General features: G+C 51.9%; 1 protein-coding gene across 1 annotated transcript; it reads right to left on the bottom strand.

Moving 5' to 3' along the window:
• Positions 1 to 5,790: 5,790 nt before the first annotated feature.
• On the bottom strand, positions 5,791 to 7,303 carry Cebpa (CCAAT enhancer binding protein alpha). The gene has a single exon (XM_090321914.1). It carries the CDS (start codon positions 7,027 to 7,029, stop codon positions 5,884 to 5,886), a length of 1,146 nt encoding a protein of 381 aa, XP_090178040.1. The 5' UTR covers positions 7,030 to 7,303; the 3' UTR covers positions 5,791 to 5,883.
• Positions 7,304 to 11,953: the final 4,650 nt, after the last annotated feature.

Genomic DNA, 11,953 nt, shown 5'->3' with positions numbered 1-11,953 from the left:
GCCCTGAGCTCAAGCCCAGGACTGGCAAAAATAAATAAATAAATAAATAAATAAATAAATAAAGCCCTTTAGAACAGCTAATACTAAGCAACAGGAACAACTGTTCATAGCACCTGATAAGGAAAAAATAATTTTATCAATAATGTGCAAAGAGTTAGCTTGCGGTCTTTGCATTTTTCATTATTCATAAACTTTGTAAATTAGAATGATGATTCTTGTCAGTGTGAATGTAAAATGATTATGTGTGTAATTACTCAATCTCAATAAAGGAAAAAAAAAATAAAGCCCTTTATTAGGGAAGGAGTTGAGTCTCTTTACTGAAAGTAGCCACTTCATAATGTGAAGGGAAAGAGAAAGCAGGCAAGCACGCCGGGCACTGTGGTATAAATCTACAATCCTAGCTACTCAGGAGGCGGAGATCTGAGGAGCAACGTGCAAAGCTAGCCTGGGCAGGAAAATCTGAGACTCTTTTTTTTTTAATATTTTTTATTGTAATTAATAAAAGGGTTACATGATATTTGCCAGATAGAAGGTGCATTAATTCACATACATTGATACCCTTTCACATGTCTTGGTACTCATTAAATCTGAGACTCTTATCTCCAGTCGACCACCAGAAAAACAGAAGTGGCTCTGTTCCTCCAAGTCTGGACTACTAGCCTTGAGCAAAAGAGCTCAGGGATAAGGCCCAAAGTCCTGAGTTCAAATCCCTGAGTTCAAAAAGAGAGCAAGAGAGGGGAGAGAGAAAGGAAGGAAGGAAGGAAGGGAGGGAGGGAGGGAGGGAGGGAGGGAGGGAGGGAGGGAGGGAAAGAGAGACAGACAAAAACAAGTCAAATCATCTTCTAAAGGTCCTGGGGCTTGAACTCAGGGCCTGGGCTCTGTCTCTGAGCATCTCTGTGCTCAAGACTAGCATTCTACCACTTGAGCCACAGTGCCACTTCCAGCTTTTTCTGTGTATGTGGTACTGAGAAATCAAACCCAGGGCTTCATGCATGCTAGGCAAGCACTTTACTGCTAAGCCATATTCCAAGACTTTTTCTTTTTACTATTTATTTGTATAGTGCTGGTTCTGTGGTTTGAACTTAGAGCCTGGGTGCTATCCCTGAGCTTTTTTTTTGTTCAAGATTAGCCCTCTACCACTTGAGCCACAGCTCCACTTCCAGCTTTTTGGTGTTTCCTAAAAGTGAAGAATCTTAGGAACTTTCTTGCGCAGACTGTCTTTGAACTTTGATCCTCAGATTCCAGCCTCCTGAGTAGCTCTTTATTTAAAGAGGGGAGAAAAGAAAAGAAAAAGAAAAAAAAACAGCTGGGAGAAAAAATCAACAGAGAGGCCCCACTGTCCAGGCAAGGGCTCCCCTTCATTTCTGCAGAAGGCCTGTGAGTGCCCTAGAATGACAAGCCTCTCCACTGGTCCCCCATCCTTGACCTTCACTGCAGGAGCTGCCTCCCCTGTTGTGAAATCGGCTTGTGGGAAGGCACTGGGACAGGAGATCTGGGAGAGGCAGACAAACTCCTCACCAGAACCCAGTGGCTCAGGGCAGGTGTCAGGGCCCAACCCCATGCTCACAAATTCCCAGGAGATCCAAGAGATAAGGATGACATGCCTGTGACAGTACAAAGCCATCAGGTGGCAAAGGAGCCACCTCCCTTTCTCCCTTTCTGTCCTGATTCTTTTCCTGAAATCTGGTTCCCTTGTTGAGGTGGGGTGGGGTGGGGTAGGGGTGAGAAGAGGCTCGGGCCTCCCAAGGGTCCTTCAGAGAAAGGTGGGCATTGTTAGTTCTGCAAAGGTACAAACATCTGGGCATCTTGGGGCTACATTCAATAGGGGCTGCCTTCATCAAGTGTGTGTTGGGGACGGGGGGCGGGGTCAAAGTTGTTGCCCTTTTATCACACTTTGGACTTGGTGTGTATGCGGGCGCATGTGCAGGCAGTGTCCCTGCGTTGTTGTTGTTCGTTTTTTTTTTTTTTTCTCAAGGCTAGCATTTTACCCCTTAAGCCGTAGCTCTACTTGTAAGTGTTTGCTAGTTTATTGGCAATGAGAGTCTCACACAATTTCTTGTGCAGACTAACTTTGAACCATGATCCTCAGCTCTCAGCCTCCTGAGTAGCTAGGATGACAGACATGAGCCACTTAGTGCCTGCCCCTGTCCCCCTTTTTTTTCTTTAAATTGTGCCTGTCAGCCAGACATTATAGGATGGAGCAGTGGAATGAGTCCCCAATTCCGACTGGGAATGCATCCAGGGTCTTTGCGCGGTCTTTCTTTATCAAGGTGGAAATCAGGGGAGAGAGAGAGAGAGAGAGGGAGAGAGAGGGCGCACGCATCCATGCTGACTGCTACAGGGAGCATCCAGAGGTGGCATTCTGTAGAGGGCCTTTTTGGTTAGCCATGCAGAAGCCTGGTAGATTTATCTCACTTAAGACTCAAGGCCTGAGCTATGACCAGTTTGGACCACAGCAGCAGAGGCCCCACTCTTCCCATCCCGTTCCTGAGGCATAACGTGATTAGATCCGTCTTTTTGATCCCAGAACCACCCTCTGGACTTACTGGGGGGGGGGGGGTACCTGTCTGTGAGCTGACAATGTTGATAGAGAAAGCTTCCTCCTTCCCATTCCTCAATCAGGGATAGGAGAAGTTGGAGGAAAACAAGCTGGGGAGAGATCAAGAGGGTCACCCTCTTTCATTTATCCTACAATCTCATGTTTTGGGGGGCAATGGGGTGTGTGGTGGGGGGCAGAAAGCAGGGATCAGTCCCTGCAAACAAGAAAAACTGGAATCTACACTGAACCTAGAAAGGGTTTGTTTGGGGCCTAGCAAGCCGTGGCCTGTCCCAGCCTCTGGGCAGGCGGCGGGCCTCTGCCTTCTCCGTTCCCAGGGTGGTGGGGCACGCCACCGCCTCCTCACTGAGCTTGTGGCCTTTTCTTTGCCAAGGGCAGCCATGGGTGAGGAGGCGGCAAGACACAGCACAGAGGGTGAGGGTGGGGGGAGAAAGCAGGGGGAGAGGGATACGTTAACCACACAGGTAGGGAGGTGAAGGTTTCAGAATTTCAAAGAATGTAATTTCGGCAAACACCATCATGGTAAAGAGGTGGAAAGGGTTCGCTTTCTTTTTCTGTGATGGTGGAAAAAAAAAATCTACATACACCAGGGACTCTCTGAACCAGGAAAGAGGTGAGGTCTGCCTTCCCTTGTTTGGCTAGGATGGTTTTTTTGGGGGGGTGTCACAATTGGGGTTCATCTGGTGTCTGCCTCTTCCAGGACAGCCATGGCAGAAAGATGGTACTGGGACTAGATCTCTTGACGATATGAGGAGAAGGGCCAGATTGCCTCAGTCGGCCTGTTACAGGAGACCCTTTCTTGGATGGGCCGGGGCCTGTAGACACAGCAGAACAGGTACAGGAAGGTATACAGTCAAGGCTGCCTGTTTTAGGCATTGCTAAGGGTTACTCTGCAGCCTTGAGGACAAGTGCAGAGAGAGAGAGTGGTACAAGCTGCTAGCCCTCTGGTTTCTTCCTGCCTGTCCAGGGCCCAGCTGAAAAGGGGGGCAGTGTAAACCTAGCTATGACCCAGGCTATGCTGAAATGAGAGCCATAAATGACTAGAATGTGAATTGGTCAAAAGTCTCTTTGAACTGAACTTCAGTTCAGTGGGTGACAAAATGGCTTTCTCTGGGTCCCTCTTCTGCTAGAATGGAGAGAGGTGGCAATAAGACCTTAGTCCCATGTCCCCTCTCCTCCCCCACCCTAGGGGTCTTTCTTGAGAGTCTGGATATTTTCCATGTGTCTTGTCTTGGTTGCAAGGTGTGTGCATGTTGAGCCTGGGAAGAGGGGTGGAGAAGAAAATCACCCTCTCATGGTAAAAGAAAAAAGGGGGGCCGGGAGTTTGGCCTAGTGGTTAAAGTGCTTGCCTAGCATGCATGAAGACCCGGGTTCGATTCCTCGGTACCACATATATAGAAACAGCCTGAAGTGGTGCTGAGGCTCAAGTGGTAGAGCTCTAGCCTTGAGAAAGTCCAAGGACAGTGCTCAGGCCCTGAGCTCAAGCCCAGGACTGGCAAAAAAAAAAAAAAAAGAAAAGAAAAGAAAAAAGGAAAAAAGGAAAAAAGGGGTATCTAGGAATGCTAATTCATAAAGATCTCAGTCATTAAAAAAAAAAATCCTGTGATTCTTTACTACAAATGTCACCTAACCCACAAACAGCAAACCATCAAGAAATAGATTCTTTCTGGTTTTAAAAAGACACCACCATGGACTTTGATAAGTTTATATTATAGATATAATACATAAAACATCTAGCATGAAATTCTGTTCTCCCCCCCACCCCAACAAGAGAACCAAGCAATCCTCGATTGTGCTGGCCAGAGGCTGCTGTCCTCCTTCCTTCCAGACCTGGGGGTCAAGGCCTCTGAGGGTTGGGTACAAAGCTGGGGGGGCATGCCTAGTGGGAGGAAACTGAAGCCCATGCAGTTATAACCAGAAAAGCTGAGGGGAGAAAGGCACGAGTCTTCCTCAACTCATTGGCTTCCCCCCGGCCCACGGAGCAAAACACAATCTCCAAATCAAAAGGAAAGTGAGCCTCAGAACTCACTTATCCCTACCCCTCTTCCACATTCCCCCAGGGCGCCAACAACAACAAACAAACAAACAAACAACAACAACAACAGAGTCTCCTTTTGGCAAGTATCTGAGCAAAACCAAACCAAAACCAAACCCCAAAGAAAATGGTGGTGGTTTCGTGTGGATGTGCACATTTCATTTCGTACAAGGCACCGCGGGTACAACAGGGGCCAGAGACAAGCTGATATTGGCTGATAAAGCAAGAATCTTGGAAAGTTTGTCATAACTTCCCCCTTCAACCCTCTGGGGGTGGGCTTATTAACTGTGCTTTATGATCTTGGCAATATTGGCGACATACAGTACAGACAAAACGAATGATCCTCCAGTCCCTTCTTTCCTACCCCTGAGCAAAAGGTACCTCTCAATGCCCCCCCACCCTGCCCACCCCAGCCCTCACAACCTATCTAGTGTGGCTGGGAATGGAGTGGGAGTAGGGGGGGGGGGACTCTCCCTAGCCACCTGGTAACTCCCAGCCTGTTCTAGGCTGGGGTGGAGGGGTGGCAGGGAAGTTAGGTACCCAAGAAGAACTAAAGTAACAGGCTTAAGTTCAGAGCCCCAACTTCCTAAATTCCTCTCCTCTAAGGACAGACAGACCTAGAGGAGCTGCCAGGGGAAGAGGGGAGGGCTGCCTGAAACGGGTTTCAGTTTCCTGAATCTTCCTCCCGCCATGGGCCTTGCTGCACCCCTTCTTCTTTCCTGGGGGCCTATGGCAGCCTCGGAGGAGAGGAGGAGCCCCTCCCTCCTGTCAAGAAAATGTGGAAGGCACAGCGTTGCTCCCTTCCTATTCCGAAGGAACTGGAGCCGAGTTTTGTATTTCCAAGGCACAAGATTATTTCTTAATACTAGAGTTAGTTGTCGGACTTACAGATGAGCCCTTCCCGGTAGAGAAGTGCCTCTCTCCCCCTTAATCTTGGGAAAAGAGTGGGGGGAATCCCCCCAAATCCTTGCCTGACTCCCTTTTATCTTAAACTTCACCAAATTTGGCTCAGAAGAAGAGAAAGGGGGACCCCCCCCACACACACACAAAACAAACCCACCAGGCTGTTCAGGTGACACTGGAATCTTCTAGTCCGGGGAGGAGGATCCAGCTTGGAGATCGGATAGATCACACGACTACATCCCGCCCCCCCCCCCCGCCCCTCCATGAATCCATCTCCAGAAAACCGGCCCCCGATGGGTTTCCCCCACCCCGACCCCCTCCCCAGGGGTCCCGCACGCTCGTGCGCGCGCGCGCACACCGCGACGGGGGGAGGAGGGTTGGAGAGCCTTCACGCACAGTTGCCCATGGCCTTGACCAAAGAGCTCTCGGGCAGCTGCCGGAAGATCCCCCGCAACGTGTCCAGTTCGCGGCTGAGCTGCTCCACCCGCTTGCGCAGGCGGTCATTGTCACTGGTCAGCTCCAACACTTTCTGCTGCGTCTCCACGTTGCGCTGCTTCGCCTTGTCGCGGCTTTTCCGCACGGCGATGTTATTGCGCTCGCGCCGCACGCGGTACTCGTTGCTGTTCTTGTCCACCGACTTCTTGGCCTTGCCGACTCCACCATGGCCGGTGCCGGCGGCGCCGCCGGGCGCACGGAGATCGGGGTGCCCTGTGGTGAGATTTTTGAGCGTACCACCGGGGCCGGGCAGGGCGGGCGCCGGGTGCGGGCTGGGCACCGGGGTGGGCGGCGGCGTGGGGTGCCCGGGCTGCAGGTGCATGGTGGTCTGGCCGCAATGCGCGATCTGGAATTGGAGGTGCGGCGGAGCCAGGTGCGCGGGGGAGGCGTGGGGATGCGGCGGCGGCGGCGGCGGCGGCGGCTGGTAGGGAAAGAGCCCGGCCAGGGCCAATTGCTTGGCTTCATCTTCCTCCCGGGGTTCCTGTTTGATCACCAACGGCCGCAGGGCCGGAGCCCCGACGCGCTCGTACAGGGGTTCCAACCTACCGTCCAGGTAACCGGCTGCCGAACACCCATACCCGGGAGGCGGGGGGCCGTGCGCCCCTCCGGACATGGTGGCACCTCCGGGACCTAAGGGGGTTCCGGGATAATCAAAGTCACCGCCTCCTCCGATCCCCGTCGGGGCCCCCGCCGCCGCCGCCCCCGCCGCCGCCGCCGCCGCCGCCGCCTTGGCTTTCTCCTGCTGCCGATTGTGCTGGAAGAGGTCGGCCAGGAACTCGTCGTTGAAGGCGGCCGGGTCGATGTAGGCGCTGATGTCGATGGACGTCTCGTGCTCGCAGATGCCACCCAGAGGTTCCGGAGCCGCAGGTAAGATCGGGGGTTGTGCAGAACCCGAACCCCGTGGAAAACCGAAGGCGGCGCTGCTGTGGCTGTGGCTGCTGCTGCTGCTGCTGCTGCTGCTGGGCGCGTGCGGGGGGCTCTGGAGATGGCTGCTCATGGGGGGCCGTGGCTCCGTCTCATAGAAGTCGGCTGACTCCATCGAGGGGAAGAGGAAGAGGAGAAGAGGTTTTTGTTGTTGTCGTGGTGGTGGTGGTGGTGGTGGTGGTGGTTTAGAATCGGCCCGGCATGGTGAGACCCCAACGCGGGGTGCTTCCAGCCTGGCGCGCGCGCGCGCGCCTCCGGGGGGCTTGGGGGGCCAGCCCGGCGCGCACCGGCCACGCACGCGCGCGCGCGCGCGCGGGGCGGAGGGGGGGACGAGGGGGGCTGCGCCCTCACTGTGATGATTACCACCCACCCCCCAAGAGCACACGCACACCACCGCCACCCCCCCCCCTCCCTCGCCTCTCTCTCTCTCTCTAATCCCAGTCGCGGCCACCCGAGCAGCTCCGGGTCCCGCGAATGGCCAGGCCCCGCGCGGGGATCTGGTTTTTATATCGGGTTCGGCCATCGCCCTCTGGTGTCCACACTGGGTATCTCCAAACGAAAGGCGCGGCCTGCTGGGTCTTAGAGACCGCCGCTCTCCCGAAGGGCGGGAGGGAAACAGCCAGGAGACAAGCCCTGGCGCCATGCCCAGTGCCTGCCGTGCCGCCAGCCTGCGGGAATCGGGAGGTGGGGTGGGGTGGGGTGGGGGTGAGGCAAGGGGCAGGGGGTGCCTCTCGGTGCCCCACCCCTGCGCACACGTGGTAAGCAGCTAAGCCTCTCCCAGGCACCCACTTCCACCCAATGGGGTGGGGTGGGGGGGCGAGGAGCTCAAGGGAGTTCATAGAAGTTCTTTAATCTTACTTTTGAACTACCTGTGGTAAGGGGTTCTTTTCAAAGCTAGAAGGAAACTTGGAAGCTGGTGGCTCAAGAGGCCGAGATCTGAGGATCTCAGTTCCAAGTCAGTGAAGATCAGTTCTTGTTTTGTTTTGATGTTGGGCCTTGGACTCAAAAGTCTGGGTGCTGTCCCTGAGTTGTTTTTTGTTGTTGTTGTTGTTTTGCCAGTCTTGGGTCTTGAACTCTGGGCCTGAGCACTGTCCTTGGGTTTTCTCAAGGCTAGAGCCCTACCACTTGAGCCACAGCACCACTTCCAGCTTTTTTTTTTTCAATATATGTGGTACTAAGGAATCGAACCTGGGTCTTTGTGCATGCTAAGCTAGCACTCTTACCACTAGGCCAAAGTCCCGGCCCCCTGAGCTTTTTAGACTAGTGCTCTACCACTTTGAGCCATAGCACTACTTCTGGTTTTTTGGTGGTTCATTGGACATAAGAGTCTCATGGACTTTACTGCCTGGGTTGGCTTTGAACCACAATCCTCAGATCTCAGCCTCCTGAATAGCTAGGATGACAGGCGTGAGCCACTGAGTACCCACTAAGATCATGGTTTTGAAGCCAGCCTGGGGCAGGAACGTCTGTCAGGTTCCCTCTCTCTCTCTCTCTCTCTCTCTCTCTCTCTCTCCCTCCCTTCTGTCTCTCTGTCTCCCTCTCCCTCTGTCTCCTTTCTTCCCCCTTCATAAATATAATTTTATTGTTATTGACATGATGTACAGAGGGGTTACCATTTCCTGAGTCAGGCAGTGAGAATGATTCTTCTGTTGGACAATGTCACCTCTTCACTTTCCCCTGTTTCTCCCTCCCTTCCACCCCTGCCCACAAGTTGCGTAGTTCCATTTCCACATAGGAGACACTTATCGCCAAGGAACCACTAAGAAGCTGGAAATGGAGCTATGGCTCAAGTACTACAGGGCCAGTCTTGAGTGGAAAAAGCACAGGGATGATGCCTACCCTTGAGTTCAAGCCCCAGGGCTGGCACCAAAATGACAACAACAACAATAATAGTAAATTAGTATATAAAAATTGATCTGAGTGCTGGTGGCTCATGTCTGTTATCCAAGCTATTCAGGAAGCTCCATAATCTGAGGACCATGGTTCAAAGCCAGCCTGAGGCAGGAAAGTCAGTGAAACTGGTGTCTCCAATTAACTACCAAAAAGAAAGAGGGCTGGGAACATAACCTAGTGGTAGATTGCTTGCCTCAGTATCACATACACATAAAAAGCTGGAAGTGGCGCTGTGGCTCAAGTGGCAGAGTGCTAGCCTTGAGTAGTGTCCAAGGACAGTGCCTAAGCTCTGAGTTCAAGCCCTAGGACTGGCAGAAGGAAGGAAGGAAGGAAGGAAGGAAGGAAGGAAGGAAGGAAGGAAGGAAGGAAGGAAGGGAGAGAGGGAGGGAGGGAGGGAGGGAGGGAGGGAGGGAGAGAGGGAGGGAGGGAAGAGAAAAGAAAGCCAAAAGTGGAACTGTGGCTCGTCAAATGATCAACTTTAGGGGGAAAAAAGCTCAGAGACAGTACCCAGGCCCTAAGTTCAAGCCCTAAGACTCTCTGTCTCTGTCTCTCTGTGTCTTGGAAAGTGTGTCTCTGGGATGTTTGTTTGGGGACATGGGAGGGAGGCTACACTGCTCAAGAGGGACCCAGATTGCTGAAGCTCTAGTCTTCTCTTCTTGACCCCACTGATGGCAGACAGAAGCCCTCCTCCTGCACCCCTTTTTTCTCTGAATACTCTGAGGTGGGCAGGGGGAAAAGGGGGCTCAGCTGCCTCTGGAGGGTAAGACACAGAGGCTAGGACCCAGCTGGGGGTGGGTGGGTGATGTGGGCAATGGAGGGGCCCTTAGGGCACAGGGCGCTTTTGTAGGGATCTTTACTTGGTCCATCTGCCCACCTACCCCTCACCAACCCAGCTTGGAGTTTTGCTTCCCTCCCCCCCTCTTTCTCTTTCTGCCAATCCTGGCTTGAACTCAGGGCCTGAGCACTGTCCTTGGGCTTTCTCAAGGCTAGCACTCTATCACGTAAGCCACAGTACCACTTCCGGCTTTTTCTATGTATGTGGTACTGAGGAATCGAACCCGGGTCTTCGTGCATGCTAGGCAAGCACTTTAACCACTAGGCCAAACTCCTCGGACCATTTTCTTTCCTCTTTTAAATGACTTCTCCAAACTGAAGGGCAAAGATTGCTAGAGTGCACCAGACTGGAATTGCTAATTATAATTTTCTTTTCTACTAGAGGGGGGCTTGCAAAGGACCCAAGAGCCCTGCACCAAGTGGGGGCTGGGGGAGGGGAGCGTACACAGGGATACCCTGTCTCCAGATTCCCAATTAAAGAAGCCCCAACACTCAGGTGCTGATGGCTCACGCCTGTCATCCTAGCTACTCAGGAAGCTGAGATCTGAGAATTATGGTTCAAAGCCAGCTCAGAAAGTCCATGAGACTTATCTCCAAGGAACCTCCAGAAAACCAGAAGTGGCACTGTAGCTCAAAGTGGTAGAGCACTTAGCCTTTGAGCACAAAGACGCTCAGGGACATTGCCCAGGCCCTGAGTTCACATTCCAGGACCACCAAAAAATAAAGAACAAGCTCCAAGCCATTGCTTCCTTTCCCATCCTGGGATCCTGTTTGGGTGAAATGGCCAAGAACCATGAGACACTATTAAAGGAGACGGGGTCCAAGCACCCATTTGGAGAACCTAGCTGGCTCTCTAGGATTATTCGGGATCCTGGACTCAATTAACTAGCCACTCCCTCCTTCCCCCACTGCTGCAGGTAGAAAAGGAGTTTGCCTTTCACAGGGTCACGTGGCACCCAGGGCCTTTTCGACACGCATCTCCAGGGTGTGGGTAGGGGCCAGATTCAGGCTGCTTAGCCCCCAGGCTTCTTCTGTGAGTCCACGCAGCCCCTTGTGGTTTGCTTGCTTGCTTGCTTCCTTCCTTCCTTCTTTCCTTTCTCTCTTTCTCCTCTTCCTCCTTCTTGTCCTTTACCCTTTAATTTTTTTTGTTGCTTCTATTATAAAGGTGATGTACAGAGGGGTTACATCAATCAGGTAAAGAGTACATTTATTTTTGCACAATGTCATCGCTTCGCTAGCTGTCTTCCAGGGTTTCCCCTCCTGTCCTTCCCCACAGGTTGCAGCGTTCTTTTTCCAGTGTCTAGTGAATACCACTGCTGTATTTGTTTGGCCTTTGTCCTCCATTTCTGTGCCTTTCTTACCCTCCCAAAGACAGATAAATAAACAAATAAGACCCCCAAAAAAGGAAAGAAAACCAACAACAAAGGGGGAAAGATACCTCTTGTTATTACCATTTCTTGGAGTTCATTTCAGTAAATATTATTCTCTATGATCTTGTGCTCCTCCCGGATGAGACTCCTCCTTTGGTCTCACTCTGTGTGAATGCCTCGAGTCTTGTGTAAATGTGCTATGTCTTGAGATATTTCAGATTCCACGTATGCAGGAAACCATGTGCCATTTGTTTCTCTGAGCTTGGCTTACCTCACTTCACATGTTTTGTTCAAGGTCCATCCATTTTCTGCTTTGTGTCTGTAGTGGGACTTGAACTCAAGGCCTGGGCTCTGTCCCTTAGGTCTTTTTTTTTTTTTTTCTTTTTTTAACTCAAGGCTGGTGTTCTAGCATTTTGCTACACCTCCACTTCCAGCTCTTTGGTGGTTCACTGGCGATAAGTCTCACTACACTTTCCTACCTGGACTGGCTTTGAACCCGATCCTCAGAGCTCAGCCTCCTGAGTAGCTAGGATGACAGATGTGTACCACGGGAGTCCTGGCCCTTTGCAGTTCCTCTTGCCCTGCTCCCTGGCTGGAAATACCCTTGCCTAAGAGTGTGAGAATTTGAGAATCAAGACCCTCCCCTCTCCCCATCTTCGAGACTTTCTCCAATCTGATAACATGCTGCAATCCATCCAGGAGCCCTCAAAGAGACCCTGTGAACACAGAACCGATTTGGGGGGTCTGGGGGAGCATGTCCCATGCTTTAATCAAGTCCCTACTCGACATTCCCAATGATTCATGGCCCAACTGCTTCATTCTCTGTCCAGAGCTCACAAACAAGATATTTTTAGCTTGGTGTTTTGGGAACTGAGGGAGTAAAAAGCAGATAGATTAAATAAATAACCTGATGTGAGTGTCTCAGTGCAGAAGGAAGCATTA

This window comes from Megascapheus bottae, chromosome 31, assembly GCF_031878675.1.
Source record: "Megascapheus bottae isolate mThoBot1 chromosome 31, mThoBot2.hap1, whole genome shotgun sequence".
NCBI classification, from domain to species: domain Eukaryota; kingdom Metazoa; phylum Chordata; class Mammalia; order Rodentia; family Geomyidae; genus Megascapheus; species Megascapheus bottae.
This window is presented reverse-complemented; position numbering and strand designations above follow the sequence as displayed.

Bases quoted from the DNA above. Each gene is read 5' to 3' on its own strand.
- Cebpa (XM_090321914.1), bottom strand. From the start codon at position 7,029: ATGGAGTCAGCCGACTTCTATGAGACGGAGCCACGGCCCCCCATGAGC.